Source organism: Suricata suricatta, chromosome 10, assembly GCF_006229205.1.
Source record: "Suricata suricatta isolate VVHF042 chromosome 10, meerkat_22Aug2017_6uvM2_HiC, whole genome shotgun sequence".
In the NCBI taxonomy this organism is placed as follows: Eukaryota; Metazoa; Chordata; class Mammalia; order Carnivora; family Herpestidae; genus Suricata; species Suricata suricatta.
The window spans coordinates 103238597-103257457 of NC_043709.1; the positions used below are offsets into that span (position 1 = coordinate 103238597).

At 47.5% G+C, this 18861-nt stretch overlaps 1 protein-coding gene across 3 annotated transcripts in view; it reads right to left on the bottom strand.

Annotated features, from left to right (window-relative positions):
* Positions 1-12542: 12542 nt before the first annotated feature.
* Positions 12543-18861, bottom strand: part of DCP1B (decapping mRNA 1B) — a 57062-nt gene continuing 50743 nt past the window's right edge. For 2 of the 3 annotated variants that reach the window (XM_029953176.1, XM_029953178.1), the window contains exons 7-9: positions 17579-18439; positions 15133-15381; positions 12543-12761 (exon numbers count right to left, since the gene is read on the bottom strand). In XM_029953176.1, coding sequence (XP_029809036.1) covers positions 12681-12761; positions 15133-15381; positions 17579-18439 — 1191 coding nt within the window. In that variant the 3' untranslated portion in view covers positions 12543-12680. The remainder of the gene's footprint in view (positions 12762-15132; positions 15382-17578; positions 18440-18861) is intronic. The other variant, XM_029953177.1, reaches the window with a different exon arrangement.

Below are 18861 nucleotides of genomic sequence, written 5' to 3' on the forward strand. Positions count from 1 at the left end.
ATCCTCAGTATTTTGGATTGTCCTCAGCCTAGCTCCCTGCATGATCACAAGATAGCTGCCATTGCTCTAGGCATTAGGCTTAGACATAATATCTTGAAGGAGATGAAGGACGGGTTTTACCTGGCATCTCTTATCTGTGAGGAACATTTGCTACAGAAATAATCCAGCAGACTTATTTTTCAACAGTCAGATTGTATTCTAGGCTCATGCTTGAAGGAGTAATGAAGAGGGTGGCGACAGCCACAATTAGCTTAAAATGCTTGTAATTCCCTTCCTGGCTGGGGCTGGGCCCACCTCCTCAAAAGAATACAGCCACACAAAGGATACCCAAAACACTGAGGTCTGTTAGGATGGAGGAAGGGAGCGGTGGACAGGTATTGTGTGATCAACCAATGAGGTGTGGGCGCTGGAGGGTGGGCCGTGGGGCCTGCCTCCAGCTGGCGGGTGGCTCTTCACAGGTTTCAGGAATATTTGGCCCTGCAAGTGGTTCTCCAGGTGTAGTCAACAGGTGAGAGGCAGAAAAGAGTTAAGAAGTTAAGGAGTAGCAGTTGTAGCCTTGCCCAGATTCCCCTGGGGCTCACTCCTGAAGCTCCTTCAGGTCCTTATTGAATGCTTCCTTCTCAGTGTGATCGTCCATAAGCCTATCAAAGAGTGCAATCCTCATTCTGAATATGCCATGCTCTTTTCTTTGCTTACTTTCCCTCCTTGGTGTTTCTCTCTCTCTCTCATATCTATATATGTTACTTGTCTCTCTTGCTTTTTATCCATCTCCTCCTCAAGGGAGAAATATTTGTTTGTTCACTGCTCTATTCCCAATGCCTAGTACCTGGAATTAGTAAATGTTCAATAACTACTTCTTGAGTAGATGAAACTTGGTTGCATATCAAATAATCTAATCTAGGGAGTTTGTGGGAAATTCAGTTTCCTGGGCCCTGTCCCAGACCTACTGAGGTGTGAGGCCCCAAGTCTCTTTGGGGGAACCCAGTGCACTGTCTGGAGTCTGGGAGACATTCCTCTGGGCTTACCTGCATTGATACAAGAGAGTTCAGCTTTGGGACCGTAATACTTAAGTACAAAGGAATGGAAGGTTAACATATTCTAGAGTCAGTGAGGTGTGGAGAGATGGGGATTCTGCACAACAATTTGCATGTTATCAAGTTTAAGGACAAAAGTGTCCTGGATTGATTGCCTTCCTGCCTTAGCACTGTGGTCATATGACACAGGAACAAGTGCACGGAGTGACGGGGGTTTGTGTGAACAAAGTGTGGGTGCATGTAAATGACTTACGTGAGAACATCTGAAGAACGAAGGCAAATCAATATGAAAAAGCAAATAGGCCACTTAAAGAATGGGCAAGAAACCTGATCAGGCACTTCACAGCCCATATATGGCTATCCAATAACCACACATACAGCGTATGTACCCAACACCTTTAATGATTGAGAAATGCAGACTGAAGCCACAATGTGACACCACACACACCCACCAAACTGACTAAAAGTAAAAGGCTGACAGCATCTTGGGTTGATAAAGGTGAGTATCCATTAGAGCTCACACATGCTGCAGGAGGCAGTGTCAAATGGCACATGGCCCGTCAGACTATCCTATGACCCACAGTGCTACTCTTGGGTGTAACCTGAAAGAAAGAAACTCAGATGTTCCCCAAAAGACATGTACAAAAATGTGTATAGTAGCTTTATTATTCAGAAGAGTAGAAAAATTGGAAACACTTGAGGGTTTGTTAGTAGGTCCAACAATCCAAAGGTCCACACAAATTAATACCACACAGATTTTTAAAAAATGAACATAGTGAGGAGAGAAGGAAGCCAGGTAAAACCGACTCTGAAGACTATATGCTGTATGACTCCGTTGAGTGAAATTCAAGCCCAGGGGTCTTTGATGGTAGGAATCAGAAAGATGGTCTCTCTGGGGTTAGTTTTGACTGAGAAGGACCATGAAAGATCCATGCAGGTATTTTTATATCTTCATCGGGGTGGTGTACCCAGACACACTTACACAGTTATTTATAAAATTCGTCAAGTTGTACCCTTAACATTTGCATTATTTATATGTATCTGTTATACTTCAATAAAAAATAAATCCATACCTTATTATACACAACAATACACATTTTGTAAGAATACACACAAACAGAAAGGTCATAGGATAGTAGGCATTGTCCCCTCTCTGACAGGCTATGTGTCATTTGACACTTCCTCCAGTAGCATATGGGAGTTCTAATGGATTCCCACCCTTGCCCACTCAAGATACTGTCAGCCTTTTATTTTTAGCTACTTTGGTGGCTGTGTGTGGTGCCACATTGTGGCTTCAGTCTTCATTTCCCTGATAATTAAGAGTGTTGAGTACATATGGACTCCAAAGAATGGTTGTGGGAAGGCTGTTAGGAAGGAAGAGAATGGAGTGTGGTTTGGACATAGAAGGAAAGAAATGACTAAAAATTTTTTTAAAAAAAGGTTCTTGTTCAAACCAGTAATGAAGGTTTATAGAAACTAAGGAGTATGATTAATCCAGTTTTTTTCTGTGCCCAAGGTAGAAAGAGACAGAGTTTGACAGGAAAACTGAAAACCAAAGAACAAGAGCAGCAGTGGAGTGGAGGCAGAATGAAGGCAGAAAGCATAGACTTTAGAAACTTGAACTTAAATGGATCCCAAGAGTCTCCGCAGTCAGCAGGCAGTAGGACTCTGCAGTTAAGTCACCATCTATTTCTAGGCTCTTTGCTAAGACTAGCCACCTGGTCTGATTGATGTCAAGAATGGAATCCAAGACAGTGACAAGCACAAGCAAGACAGAGTCCCTGGCTCTGGTCACTCAGGGTTAAAGCTTCCCACGTCCAGTGGTCACTCTGGCAATTAAATCAGACTAAACCTGAACTGGGTGCTGAGTAATTACCACATAAACACCAAGGCCAGTTTGAAGAATTCATGTAGAGCTATGTTTGGGTCCTCCAGGTACAGAGGCTCAGGCCACTTGCCAGTGGGTTATAATTCTGGTGTCTGAATAGGAACACTTCTCATGTGAATCACTCAGGCCACCAGTGACAGACACTAATTAGCCTAGGAGGACCTGTGGTTTCAGTGGTATAGTTGTTTTGGGTTGAACTGTGTGCTCCTCACATCCCTATATTCAAGCCGTAACCCCTGGTACCTCAGAATGTGACCTTATTTGTAAAAAGAGTCATTGCAGATGTAATTAGTTAAGACAGGGTCAGACTGGATGAGGGTGGGCCTCTAATTCAATGTGACTGCTGTTCTTATGAAAAGGGAAAACTCGGAGACAGACATGCACACAGGGAGAACACCCTGTGAAGATGAAGGCAGAGCTCAGGGCGATGCTTCTATACACCAAGGAATGCAAACACTTGCCAGCAACCCCCCAGGAGATAAGCCAGAGGCATGGAACAGATTTCCCCTGGCGGCTCTAGGTTGTAAGGAATCAGCTGCGCTGACACCTTGGTCTGACGTCTGTCCTCCAGACCACGACCTTCTGTTGTGCGAGCCTGGCAGTCTGTGGTACTTTGGAACCGGGTGCAGTGGCCCAACCACTGACACTGAAGTGTCTTGGCCTTCTCCCTGTGAACCCCTCCCGCCATAATGGGAGGGGGAAAAGGACTGTTTCTGCATAGCGTGGGAGATGAGCTGAAGTGTGCACAACATTTAGGAGTGGATTTGGGGAAGAGGAGGGGTGAAGGATGAGGGTCTTGTGGGGTTAAGTGACTCTGACAGTGAAGCATCCTCTGGGCGCTGCTAGTGGGGTGAAATCACAAGGGAAGAGGCTCAGGGAGGCATCAGAGATGCAATCAGGACAGAGTCAGCAGAGGTTTGCTACAGAGTATGCTAGAAGGCTGCTGTGTATGGCTGGTGTGTGTGTGTGTGTGTGTGTGTGTGTGTGTGCGCACGCGTGCACATGTGAGCGTGAATATTTATGCTCGTACATGTGTTTATACATGACTGTGCACACACGTGTATGTATGTATGCATGTGTGCATATGTGTGCACTGAGGAGAATGAGAAGTTAAAGAAAAATAGGGAGGGGCACCCAGCAGGAGAAACGGGTCCTTTAAAGAATCCCCCCCAAACCCTTCCTTCCCTCCTGGGCTTGCTATGAACCTTCCCTAATTAATGCCTGTAAAATGCTCTCAGATGCTGGAAGGAAAGCAGCAGCTTTATAAATAAACACAGACTTCTAAAGGTTGACGAATGCCGGAGTCCCTTAAGGGGGAGGAGAGAGCTGTGCTGTGCTGGGGGACGAGGCAAAGGAGACAGCTGCGGAGGAGAAGCCAAGGTTTTGGTCCTGGTTTGGCCATTAACTGGCTGTACATCCTTGGGCAGGTCAAAACTCATCTCTGGTCCCTCTTCATCAGTAAAACGGAAGAGTAGGATTATGATCACAAGAGCCTTTCTCATGCTCACAGTTTTTAATCAGTGAGTGCCTTTGGTCAAGGTCACAGAGTGCATTTGAGAGAAGCAAGCAGGACCTCCCACAGCGTTCTTGAAGGGATGCTTAGAAAAGGTACATAATTTGCCCAGTGCTTCAGATCTGATCAATGGCAGAGCTGAAATGGGACTGTCAAGCTATCCGTCGACACCCCAGAGCCTCCTTATCCTGGGCATGGAGGAGACCTGTGTCCAGGTGGCAGTGGAAGTGAGAGCCACTTCATACTCAGGAGCAGTGACCACCTTTAACAGTGATCTCCTCCGAACTTCCATCTTAACCAAAAAGGATGCTGAGGCTGGAAGAAACCACGTTTAGTTCAAACCCTTCATTTGTCAGAGGACCTGTGGCTCAGATGGAGCATTGACATGACCTGGCTTTAGGTACACAGGGCAGATTAGTGGCGGAAACGTGGCCTGTGTGCAGTCTGACCTCTTTGAGGCTTGGTCTAAGGCTCATGCTAATTGCATGGCTGAACCAGGGGATCTCTGCAAGAGGATATGTGGTGACCATTTGTTCCCATTTGCTCAGGATGGTGCAAGTTTATGCCCACGGTTTGATGTAATTATTAATAGTTCATGCCCAGAGGTATCCTAGTTTGAATGACATAGTTTGACCTTATTGCTGACAACTGGGTAACACTAGAGAGAGTCAGGGCGCCAGGGAACGTCCCGCTTCAGCTCAGGTCATGATTTCACAGTTGGTTCGTGAGTTCGAGCCCCACAGGAGACTCTCTGTTGTCAGTGCAGAGCCTGCTTCGGATCCTCTGTCTCCCTCTCTCTCTGCCCCTCTCCCACTCGTGTGTGGGAGCTTGTTCACACTCTCTCTCTAAAAAATAAAATAAAAGAAGAGAGAGGACTTGAATCTGTGGAATTCTTGGCCTTTAAGCCTGAAAGACCCTCTCTTCACCACGAAATCCCTCCCTGAGGTTCTGTGGGCTTCAGCAGAGGTGGGGCTGTTATCGAGACCCATTCTTTCCTTCCCTCCCACTGGAGTGGAGCGTGAGGGAACCAAGAGAGTACCGCAGCACCTGAGTTAGAGATTCCCTCAAAGTCTGCAAATCGGAGGCAGCCCCCACTTACTTCACAGTGTCCCAATACCTGCTTCATGGGGTTGCTGAGTCTGGAACTGCAGAGAGCTCCTCACATGTGAGGCATTATTTTTTATCAAGTTGAATCATCTCACTTTATAAGTAAGAGAAACTGACACGCAGAAAGGGGAAAAGTCATGTAGCAGGTTAATAGCAAAGCATGAACTGGAACCCAGGTCTCCTGGACCTCGGTCTTTCTCTGTTGCCCTGGCTGCTGGCATTCCCACAGGGCAGCAGGGCCTTGGCGGTGGGGAGAAGAGGGAAGCGGTTCCCTCACCACCCCACGTCCACCCACTAAACCAGATGGATATCTTTGGGTTCCAGTGCAAAGCGACTGATGCTCCCCTCAGGTTCTCCCCAGGGAGCGACAGCTGGAGTGGGTGGAGAGCCTCCCAGGGATCCTGAGGGGCCCGCCAGGGAAACACGGACAGGAGGTGGGGAGGCTGAGAGCCACAGGAGACCGAGGGGTCCTTTGCTGACACACTGGGACACAAGAGAGCCGCACGCTCATGTTTCGGGGTCAGACCCAGGGAGGTCAACAGTCTGGGCCCGTGGGGCCCAGATCCCCTCAGTCCTGTGCCTGGCCCTGCTCCACTATCATCAGCCGCAGGGGAATCTGGGTTTGGGGGCGTTTGTGCTGTGTGTTTCTTCCCCAAGCTCAGGCTAGCCCGCCGACATGGCCATCCCACCTCCTGCCCCTCATCCTGTTCAGCTTGGGCCCATGGGGAAGTGTGGCTTTGCCTCTGAATGATTTAGTAAAATGGTCCAGTTAAGAAGTGAACTTTGAATTTTAGTTTCCTCAGCCATATTTTAGGGTATGCTTTACAGGGTTTCAGTGAGGGACAAATGAAATACTGTACTGAGTACTGGAAATGTGACTGGTACATATGAAGAACTTAACAGGTGCTATCTGTTGTTGTTATTATTATTATTATTATTATTATTATTATTATTATTATTATCATCTCTAGCTAGCATTTCCTCATCTAATTTCATTATTATCAACCTAGTCAACTAAGCCACAAACCTGATTTCTTCTCTACTATCCACAGATGTGATGAATCATCTTAGTTACTACTAAGTCTTAACTGATTTTGCTTCCTAAATATTTCTTGTAACTGTCCCTTTGTTTTCAAATAGCCTCAGCTACCCCTGCCTCGGACCAGGTCATCTTGCCCCTCTGCATGGGCCTTGCCACACCTCCCGACGGTGTCCCTGTGCTCATCTTTCCTGCATTCGCCCTCTCCTTAGCTGCCAGGGATCTGACCCATGGCCTTGCTGCCTGAATTGCCCAGGCTCCTTGTGATCTGTGGAGTCTGGCCTGGGTGTTCTCCAGCCACATCTCCTGCTTCCCTCTAGCTCTTCATTTAAATTCCACCAAGTGGCTTGTGTTCTACTGCCCTCCTTCCCATCCAGCTACACACACCATCGCTGCTTCTTGCCTTTCATGCACTGTCTTTGTTTGCTTGAACACCTGCCTCTCCACATTATGTCCACCCTTCCCTGTCCTTTGTGAATTGGCTCAGGTGACCTCTTCCTGGAAGTCTTCTCTTGACCTCCTGTCTGTTTTAGGTGTGCTGTAATATCCCATGCCAGTCAACTACTGCCCGCACCATATCTACAGTTAGTCTCCCTCCAACCTGGGCTGTGAGATCCTTGGGGAAGGACTAGGTCATATTCGCCTTTATCTCTCCCCACACAGAGAGCTCAGAACATCTTTACCCAGCAAGTGAATGAATGCAAGCATGCATAAATGAAGCGGCCCCAAACTTGGCATGTGGAAAAGAGTTTAGGGAAGGGCAGCTCATTTCCAAAGAGTGGGAAAGGTGGACATGCTTTTTTGGATATATGAACCGAACAAGGCACATTCCTCTAAGACGAAAGGGAAAACACTGGGGAGGATGAGCATTTTTCAGGAATCCAAAATTAGAAGTAGCTGTCTTTTTGGCTGATGTTACCGTGTTTGGCCTGGGGATGACAGAGGCATCTGATGGGTTATAGACATTCACAGAGGCTGGGCATTTCACTGCAGAACAGAGCCCTTCATCCCATCAGGGTCTAATATTTATGGATTTTCTGTCAAGCCACAGTTTCTCAGCCTCTGGGCATGCTGGGTGAGCTACTATGCACACAGCAGGGAATGAAACTTAAGGAACTCGTAACCTTGGGGAAGTGCTATAGGCAGGAAATATGAATGCATCAAAAAGGATTCTGGACAGATCTATAATGGAGCCAGAAATGGCAACAAAGGGAAGATAGGATACACCTAACCTTTGAGGCTGATGGGAATGAAAAGCAAGCTCCTCCCGTGCCGCATTCCCTGGGGCTGCTGTCCAAAAGGAAACACCACTGTGGAGCATACATGGCTCTGACTCGAAGTGACAACTTCTATGTTCCCATGATAAACACACAGAAAATGATTTTTTTCCCTGTTATTGTCTTGGTTGAAGAAGGAGACAGGAGGTTGTGGGATTCGAATCTAGAACTGCTTGGCTATAAGTATGTGTCCTTTGCACTTTGCCATATGGGAGAAGATGCTCATGGCAGCCTACGTGTTGGGACTGCCTTCTTGGTCTTTTGAGCCCGTAAGTTGATTGTGTCGGCTCTAGCTGTGCTGAGAGAAGACATGGTCGGCATTACCTATCAGCCTGGCGGTGGGAAGCGAGAACAGCCTCTCGGAGGAACTGGAGCTTCTGTCACTGCTCAAGACTTCCACAGAGTTGTGTGTGGACACAGCTGGCTGGGGCCTCTCATGGAGTCGTCCGTGGGGCGACGCGCAGTCGTCTAGACCAGTGGCCTTATCGTTGCTGTCAGTGATGCTCAGCATCGCTAAGCAGGGAACACCCACCACTTCTCTGGAGCCTCTGTTTCAGCTCCTGCCAGCCTCGATAGGATGTCTTACCTGGATTTTCACCTGGGTAGTTTGTGCCTTTCATCTTGGGCCTTAGACTTGTAGGTAGATTCTTAGGTTTTGGCTTACAACCTTTGGGTCTCCCACTCTTTCTCTCGCCTACTTAGAACAATCTTTACTTCCCCCCTGTTGTGCTCTTTGTTAACTTGTCCAAGAAACCGGCTGCATGGTTTGGGCTGTGCTAGCCGAGCCACAGTGCCTGTCTGCGTTGCCCAGCCCCTGGAGAACGTCACCAACAGCGCTGTGCTTTCCACCTCCCCGTTGGTGTTTTAAGACCACAGTCGACACACGCAGTTTTTATTTGTGTACTTTTCTCAAGGCTCAAAGTTGTTGGAAGGCATTACTCATAACTCAATTTGGTGAATATCTATCTAGATACTCGAGGTTGAGTTAAATATACCAAGTATTTGTAACTGCCTCTCACTATCCTAATTATAAGAGGGAGGGGGATGCCAAGCGCTTGAAACCTGAAATCAAGTATTCAGCAAAATGCTGGGGGAGACCCACCAATCTGTGCAGCCAGGCAACTTTACATGTTGAAGTGTTGCTACAACCTGCTGGCTGCAAACGATAAATTTAGCCTTAACGATGGCTCAATGTTCCAAAGCTTAGGAAGCAAGCCGATTGCTTTGAAAAGGGAGAAGGAGCCACATGTCTGAATAGAGCAGGAGGTGGGGGGAGGGGCGGGGAAGGCTTCTCTATGGCTAGAAGGAGGGAGCCACCAATTTGTCCATAGATTCTGGACACATCGCTCCTAACACAGTACCATCTACCTCCACCCCAGCCCAGCCCAGTCCAGCCCTGTCCTGCCCAGCAGAACAAAGAACTCTCTTCACAGTTCAGTTGAGTTCCTTTCCTTCTCTGCCTTTGTACTGACATATGGTTGAATACAGGTGAAGCTTGGTATTTAGAGGCCTGGTCTTTGATGGGACATCTCCCATTTTTAGCGTTATGCACCTGGAGATGTTGGCTCTAACGTGTGTCAACTGTTGCTTTTCTCTATAACACCCAAGGGAACGAAAGATGGCTAATGCTATCCAATCGCTGGGGTGTCTCTAGGAGGCCAGGCACCTTCTTTCATTTGCACTCTCCTCATTCGAAAGGAAGCAACTAGAGTCCTGTCTGCCAGCACATGAGCAACGTAGGTTGGCTCAGTGTTTGAGAGGATGAACTTACCAGATACAAACAATGTGGGCCCTTAAGAAAGAGCCTGGCAAGTTTTTGCCCTGGGCCTGCCTCTGGAAAGGGCTGGAAGAAGCTAGTTGTGGGTATGAATACTAGAAAATTCTTAAAGATGCTGACAAATGTTTCTCCCACTCTGCAGTTACCTCCATGCTTGGGTTTCTAAATGGGGAGACTGGGCAATGTGTCTTTTCAGAAAAAGTTCAGGGACTATAAATTCTATTAAAAGCACTGTCTTCTCTGGCTTTACAAGTGAAATGGTGCTTTACCCATAAATGCTGGGGCAGTAACAATATGATCTCAGGTCACAGTGACATCTTTGTCGTAAAGAGCTCAGAGTTCATGTGACCTCCTTTGGAAGGAAGAGGTAAGTGTTATTATTTTCATTTTATTGATAAAAAGATGAAGGGGAGAAGAGGGTATAGTAAAGTGACCACAGAAACCTAAGTGTCAATGTAAGACTTAACACTCAGGTCACAGTGGATGGCAAATGGTGGCAAGTGAGGTTCACTCCAGCAGCTGCGGACCCATCCCAATGGCTGGAAGACTGGGACACAGCAAACAGCACAGAGGGGGCGGGAAGGGGCTCGTGCTTGTAGGATGCACAGCACAGAGGAGCCACTTTCCACAAAGCGCCCCCATCTAAGGACCCTGTGTGGTGGTGGGTCTTACTTTCATCCTACAAACGAAGACAGCATCTCACTTGTGCAGGCACTGAAGGCACGGCCTGTCCCCACACCACACAGAACTGACTTCCGAAACTTCTGCAGGCTTGAAATCCGCCCCGTGGGAGAACACTGCCTTTAGGAATAATCATCTCAGGGTTGTGTCTGGAATTCAGTGAGCTGAAAACTGCTGCCTGGGAGCCAGTGGCACCTAGGAGTGGCATCCGTGATGGTCTCAGAATTTGGGGTGAGAGTGGGAAAAAGAAAAGTTAATTTATATATGAAGCCTAATTCGGGGTACCCTAGATAACCCTTTTTAGCTATTTCTTGGACTCTCTAGACAAAGCTCTTTGTACAAAGAAGGTCTCTTCTGTTTTGCCATGTGGAGGAAATAAGCATTCAATCACCAAGTGTCCTTTAAAGGGTGACTTAGTCTTTGGTCTAAATGAATTGGGCCTGTCACTTTTAAAGTGATTCATTCCTGTAAAGGATGGAGAATTTATTACTTTTCAAAACAGATCACTGTGGCGTTGACCTAAAAAGTCCCGAGTGAAGCCGGCAGTGCAGGCCTGACCCTGCTGGGCTCAGGTCCTTTCTTCTATCACATAGCACTGTGCATCTTTTCACATTAGGTGCTGCACTTGATATTTCTATTCTATTAATTCAATGCTGAGGTTAAAAGAATAAATATTTCAGAAATTAGCCATTTTCTACCCCCAGATATATTAAAACATTTAAGGTGGAATTCATTTCTCTCTAGTTAGAGAAGCAACTCTAAACATGTAATTAAATCGAAGAGACTTCTTAAGAAAAGGTTGGCAAGCGGTAAAGTATATCATTGATTTTGTTCCAATTTTAGTATGTGTGTTGCAGAAGTGAGCACAATTGCTGATTTCGGGATAATAGATCATGTGTGTCTCTCCCCTTGCCCCATTCTCCTTATAAGAATATGGAGGTATTACACATGCAATTATTAATTTCAAGTATTTTGTTAGAACATCACATGGGTTTACATCTGTGTTAGATATTGCAGGAGATGTCAAAAAAAAAAAAAAAAGAAAGAAATCATCGGAGGGTAAGAGCAGACGCCTCAGCCCAGGGAATGGCACATCACAAGGCGTAAGAAGAGCCAATTCCGTTCCTGCCCACCTTCTCTCCTAGAAGAAAAAGCTCAGCCCTGCAGGAGCAAGGGAGGTGGCGTTCCCAGGAAACCACTAACGGGTTGGGGGAGGGGGTGCACCTGCTGAAGGTCCACAGCTTACAGCCCAAGTCGTGGCACCAGAAGCTACCAGGAAACCTACTTTTCCCAGGCCTTCTATATGACCTATAAAATGAGCATAAAACCTGTCTTCCATACAGTATTCTAGAGATTTTTTTATGCTCTAAGAATAAAAAGAGCTACAGAAATGCAAAGCGTTATTTATTACTAATACTCAGGAGAGACTAATTCCCACATGGACACTTTTGGGCCCTAACAACTTGGCGAGAGCTCTTCAGACTCCCTCAAGATTAAGCTCTCCATCTCTGTGAACATAAAAATCAATCTGCTACGTAGCTTGAAGAATCCTTATCATTATGCCCCTAAACAACCTACCACCTCTCTTTAGAGGCCAAGAAAAAGCTTTAAAATCTCCTGTGGCCTTCCTCTCAGCATGTTTTGCTAAAAATGACAAAATATTCATTTGGAAACATAGGTAGGCATAATTCTGCTGGTTGGGTCCAAAAGAAATAACAGGAGCTGGGATAAACAAAGTGTTACTGGAAATCTGGGCCATTTGTGGACTCCTAGAACAACTCTCCTATAGAAGCTAGCTATAAATACCCTTAGAAATAATTCCCCTTCAAAAGCCCAAGGAAAACATGCCGACTGGATTTTTACAAATGAAAGGTTTACTTTGGTAAAAGAAAGCCATTACCTCCAAAGGCTAGGGCAGGTCCGCAGCAGGTTAGTCTGTGGGGTGACACTGCCACCTGGTGGCTGGCATGCGCTACAGCACAAGGAGCTCGGCATTCCCCCCGCCCCCGTTCGAAGAACAACCAGAGCTATTAATAAAAACGAAACCAAGTTTCCAGAACAGCCCTTCCTACTGAGACGCTGATTCTTGTAGAAGCAGCCCCATACCTGCAAGAAAAAAATAATTTAAGCTTGGAATTTACTGTGTGATATGAGCAAAAGACTTCTATCCACTCGATTTACTTAGTACCAGGTGTACTGAAGGATGTGATTAAAAAAGAGCTTGACTGAAAAAAAATTCTGAAACGTTTTACTTCATATCATACATAGTTTTTAAAAAATGCGGAAACATTTAGGGTAACACCATTGACATGAAAGAATCTTAAGCCACAGGACCTTCAAAATCAGTCTGAAAATGTTTTGCTTTCACATCGTCTTTTTCATGGCTGCTTGTGTCATGCTGAAGAGATAAGCTTCGTAGATTATGTTCAAGAAATTGTCATCGTTCTGGAAAACAAAATCAAAAGACCCAAGGGAATGTGATTTGGCTGGCAGGAACCAAAGCTGCTTCTCTCTGTCTCGGAGCTGAACTGGCATTCTGACACTAAGACACTCCTCTCTGCCTGTTTGCTCCAACGGCTGGTGGTCTTTCAGGGCACACCAGCACACCGGCGTTAAGGGTTAAGTGGGACCGAGTCAGCCGCTGGCGTCCAACAGTCAGCATGAGAAGTAGCAAGGGCTCACTGCCCACAGCACAGATGGGCAGCCCCGCCATGCGGCAGTATGGGATGAGGGTCACGCAAGAAAAGCCTGGGTCTGTTGTGGGAAAATATACAGGTGCTACAAGAAGGCTGGAGCGGGAGGCAATGATCCAGGTCAGTGGTTCTCAAAGTTTGGTTAGGAGATCGCTGGGGCTTCTTAAAGGTTCTCCAAGTCTCCTATGAGGTATACACTTTGCTTCAGCATTAGGGAAGATTTACTTGCAACATGCTTCATTTATAGCATCAAACCTAGCATAATTCTCCCGTTAGTTATGGAGAGCTTTTGGTCTGCGCGAGTGGGCAGCAGTTAGACTGGCAGCCTCTGGGCTCCTCCGCCTGGCTAAGGGCTGAGGGAGAATCGTGGGTCTAATCAGTGGTGCTCTTTGTTTTTAATTCTAGAGACTTCTCCCTCCCACTCAAACCCTTTACAGCTTTAGCAATTCACCCACATTTCACACCCCCCCTTCATTCCCTCTCGGCACCCCACGCAGAGTTAGTGTTATTCTCATGCAATGAAAGAGCGATGTTCTCTCTATTTCTCCTACAAAGTAGCCACAAAGTCCCTGTGCGTGAGACTGTGTCCTACCAACGGGCGAAGACTAAAAACTGTCTGCGTGAGTGACTTCCAAGAGTCCATCAGGAAGAGAATGTCTACAACATGGGGAAAAGTAAAGTGTATACAGAGAGTGGACGGAACATAATTTTCTACCTAGCAATGTACCGGGCCTGCTCTAGACTTTTGGAGTCTTGGTTTCTGTACAAAGGTCTTTGGAACAATGTTTTTTAAGTGGCATGAACCAGAAAAAAAATGTAAAACTCTTCAATTTAAGTGTTTTTTTCTTTATTGCTCATAAAAAAGAAGTTTATAGATGTCCTAAGTCCTCCTGAACTTATCATGAAGGCTTGAAAAGATGGGAAAGACTTACCCTGATACTTGTTTACAGATTAGTAGGGCCCTCTCATTTGTTGCTGCTCTTTAGTGGGTTGCTATCCTGCTTTCACACTTGGACGCAGATTGCTAGCCCTCGCTCCTTCCTTTCCCTCCAAAATATGTGACTTTTAAAAAAGGTTTTTAATACAGACCACAGTCTTTTTAACTAGGATGGGAAAACTGCAAAGTGCTAGCTAGCTCTCTAAAATCTGCCAAAGCTTAGGCAAAGTACCACAAAAATTTTCTTAAAGACTATATTGAAGACACCTAACTACAGTCACTGAGGTGTCTGAAGTCTGTCCAGGTAAGTGTTCCACTTTTCAGGGCCTCGCATGTATTTTGGGTGCGCTTTGCCAGGGGGACCGCTGGACGGCCTCTGGGCCTCCCTGGCAGCCCCATCGCTACCATGGCCCCAGCCCAGGGCAGTGGGGAGGAGCACTCTGCAGCCAGACTGGGGCTGAATCCTAGCTCCTGCTACTTCCCAGCTGTGGCCTCAGGCCAGTCACTTAGCCTCAGTTTCCTTGTCTCTAAAATAGAAAACAATAGGGTTATTGCAGAAGGATTAAATGAATTAATATGTGTGAAGCACTTAAGACTGTGCCCAGCATAGAGCTCTCTACACATGGCAGCTCTTATGCTGTTGTTACCTCACAAGCCAAGTGAGACACATGGCTGACCAAGAAGTCCCCTCCTTCCATCCTGTCCTATCATTTGTAAAATATGCTCTTAGCAGTCACAGCGATTTCTTGCTTCCCTACCTGTTTCCTCCTTCTTTGATAGTCTGCGTGAACCTTCCCATAAATGCTGTCACTTGCTCAAGATGGCTCTCACCTCCACTTCCCCATGGTGAGCAGTCTGAGCACCGGCCAGCACCTATGATCTGCCCGGTGGCTGCTTAATTATACAGTACACGTTTCTTTCTTTTCTGGCAGGTGACAGCTTGGAAGACTTAGTCAATATTACAAAATCCTTGACAGCCTGAGACACCCAAAGCCACAGCCAATATTCGGAACCTCATCCAGCTAACTGAGCATGGATGCCATTGGGGTTTAGGTTGAATTGTTACACGGTCCTTTTATTCTTGGGGAGTACTAAGTAGACATTAGCCGAGTCTTTGTCTCAAACTGGCGACCAACAGGTTGGCCGTGTTGGGAAAGAGAAGAAGAGAGACGGCATGCTCTCCTACCTGAATGAGGTACAGCAGTGCTTCCTGAAGCTGGAGCTTGGTAAGTGGGCTGTGGGTGACTGCGGGGGGCTCCGGGGTCTGCAGAGGCAGGAGGAGGCTGGTAGACGTGGCAGCTGGCTCTTGGCTTCCCAGGGGCAGGAGCCCGCTGTCCCTCTCCTTTGGCGGGGCACAGGTGGGTTGTGTGAACACCATGGGGGACATAAGCAGAGAAGGAGCCACTGCAGCAGGGACGCGCAGAGGTGAGATGGCCTGCTTACGGCAAACACACACAGAGGGCAGGAGTAAGTAGCAACCCATTGAAAAGGAAGGTAGACAGATAAAGAGGCGCCTCGCTTGCAGGCTTGCAGGAGTGGATATATGTGAGTTTCAGTTTTAATTGTCCACCACTCCACTAGGTGGAGGAGCTGCAGGAGACGGATTCCTGCTCAGCTCTCCACGTGTTTTCCTTTGTCATTACGAGGCAGCGCTGGCAGTCTGCTGCTGTGACTGTTGTTCCCACTGCATTTGAAGCCCATCCTCTGCGTAATATTTCTTGCAGTTTGCCACAATCATATGGCAGCATGCATTTAAGACAGCTGGCCTCTTCCTGGGGGCTGACTGGCCACTACTTTGACCTAAAGGCCCAGCAGCCCACACAAGCTGTTGCACTTGCTGGGGGCGCACACACATTTCCGCTCCTGATTTCTCCATGTGGAGGAACCTTCCCAGCCTGCTCGCTGACTTATCACAAGGAGGGAGACATGCTCATTATGTTGAGCCCTCCTAGGTCCCTCCCTGATCAGATCTGCCCCTTTGCGGAGAGGATCCGGCTCCAGTTCGGGGGCTGGGAGGGCCAGTGGTGCTCATCACTGCCAGGGACTTGTCTGTTTGAGTGAGTATGTCGACCTCACTTGGCTGAACACCTAAAACCAAGTTTTCCAACAGCTTTTCCAGTTATGCAAGTGACATTTTGATCCCTGTCTGACTGCCTCCTACAGCTAGTTTTCATGGGGTTCTAAGGCAGGCGAGAAAAAAGAATGCTACTTGTCAGCCTTCTAATGCCCCAAAAGAACCCATGAGAAGGGAGACATAAGGGCCAGTAGTGTAGAAGCTGCTGTGATTTTTATAATCGCTCCCTCGGTATCTTTTTGGGCAGAAAGAAGCTTGGTGGAAAGCAGGTGTTTGTTTCCTTTAACTGTCCCTGTCTGCCATGGCGAGGAAAGGAGGGGGGCTGGAACCCGCCGCCTGCAGTGCGTGTCCCAGTGCCCTCGCGGAGAATGCGGTGCGGGCGGACGCACACGCGCTGTCGCGATCAGCTCTCCACACGTGCGGGCACTGAAGAGAAGCGAGAATTGTGTGCACCGAAGCTGATGTCACACTACTAACCCCAACGTTACTAGCGTCCATCTAAACCACCAAGAGAAAAAAAGCAGGAATGAAGGAGAGGGAACACTCTGGCACTGAAATGAGGAGGGCAGTGGGTAGCAGTCGTTTCTTTGAGATTGTCCTAAATAATCACCAACACTCTGACTCAGGCTCTCGTGTATGCAGACTTATGCTATGTGCCTATGATCTTTGTTTTCAAGAAAGTGAAGGACTTTTGAGGAACCCTTGTAAGCTACTTGCCAAAGTAGGACAAAAAGACCAGTGTTGACATCTGTAATGAACAGGGAGAATGCACTAACTTTTAAACCCAATGCCTTTTCAGTGAATTTGAACCAATCCAAACGGGAGGAAAATCAGAGGTCTCCAGATATTACTCACAGGTGATGAAATAGCTGTGGTGTTCTCACTGCTTCCGGTTACTGATAAACTTAGAGAACTGCCTTCCTTGAAGGACAGAGTATTTCTTAAAGTGTTCCCCTCGTCTGGCACTTTGTGTGTGTGTGTGTATGGGGGGTTAGATGGCATACTCACTCCTCTCTCGATCTTCGTTAAGCTACACTGGCGACAGAAATAAAACCAGCCTGCAGGTCTGAGGCCGTGAGTCCGCGTGCCTCCTCACTCGCCACACACCTGCAGGTAGGTGCCCACAGGGAGCACAGTGCCTGGCATGCCGTAAGTGCTCAGAGGTATTTACTGAATACAGGAATAAACAGCAATGATGCTAAAATATCAGAAAAGCTCGAATGACTGGCATCTCACAAGATTTCAGAGCAGACAGTAAGTGTCCACAGTCAAAGATCAGGGGTTCTCCACGCGTCCGGGTTGTTTTCCATGTTCACGTGCTTGTGTCAGGCCTATGATGCTGTGAAGATTTAACTGTACAAATAAAGTATCTCTAAAAGGCAGGAAACCCCCAGATGGCTTAGCAAAGACAGGATGCTCTCTCCAGGCGGGAAGCTATGGTGATAATAAGGTGCACAGATGTGGCGCTCAGCGCCTCACTCTGCACAGGAATGTCCCGAGAGCACAGAGGCTGACGCCAGGCCTCACCACCCCTGCCCCCACCCCCGTAGACACGCACCTGAGAAAGAGGGGTCTGCTTTTCCATGCTGGGGGTCTTGTCCATCCAGGACTCCAAGGCCTTCCCTGTCCTAGAGCTCTGGGTTACCACAGGGAACTTTGCTGCCAAGGCCGGCCGGCTAGACGCGTGCAGCTGCTGCTCCTGCTGTACGATCTGAAGCTTTCTCAGTAACTCTTGAGGGGAGATCACTCCAGAGCCGCCCGTCTGACTGCCAGAGAGGTGGAGTGTTGGTCTCGGGTGTGTGGACTGCTCTTTTCTGTGAGCCTGAGGTCCTGGTGTCTGAGGTGGAAGGGAGCCATTGAAATACCCCACCTGTGCCTGCACCAGCCCCCTTACGGGAGCGCCGGCAGTGGCAGCAGGGAGAGTGGTGCTGAGATTTGGGGCAGCTGAGCCTGCAGGTGCTGGTGTACCAGGCTCGTACTTGTTCACTGGCCTTGGGGCGCCCTGAAGCTTCTCCAACAGGTTCTGAGTTCTGGAAGCACTTTGTGCGTGACAGGAAGTCCCAGTGCTCTGGGGAGACGCCAGCTGGACGGGCCCCAGAACAACTGCCCCGGCAGAACAGGTATTGCCATCTTTGCAGGGCCGGCTCTCAGGCAGCTCTGACAATGGGTGGAGGTCTGCGCTCCGGACCATGAGTTTCTGAATGGCCGGGCAGAGCTGCTTCTCGAGGGGGGGTGAGTGTCTTCCGGGTTCCTCATAGGAGAGTGAGCGTACAACCCCCTGCTTGCCCGCAAGTTTCTCCTGCTGCTGCTGCTGCTGGCGGATAGTCCGTGGGGAGCCCACAGTTTGCTGACATGTAGATTTGTCCTGCTTCCCAAAGAGAGCTGTCAAGGACAAGTGTTGTGGTTCGGGGTCTAAGATCTGGAAAAAAAAATGTCTAAAAATGGGTCTATAGACCATTTGGTTATTCAGGGGTGCTATGAAACATAACTAACCTCACTGACAATTTCTTCTATTTACATAGGATCAACTAGAAGGAATGAAAAAACTTTTAATTATAGTAAATTTTACAAATCTAAGACTTCCTTTTAAGCTCAGAAATTTTCACGGTAGTCTTCTCTACCACGCCTGAGATAGTAGTTATATTCTAGCATCTGTTGATAAAATAGGCCCTTCACGGGTCTGGGGTTCACAGACTGGGAGCCACTATGGTACAAAGTTATATATAATATACTAAAAGGGAAATAATCTCTTCAACAGGAAGTCCACCTAACCTTGCAGAGAACAGAAGATGCCGAGAGCACAAAGGAATGTGAGGATTTTTGTAGAATTAGAAATTTAGG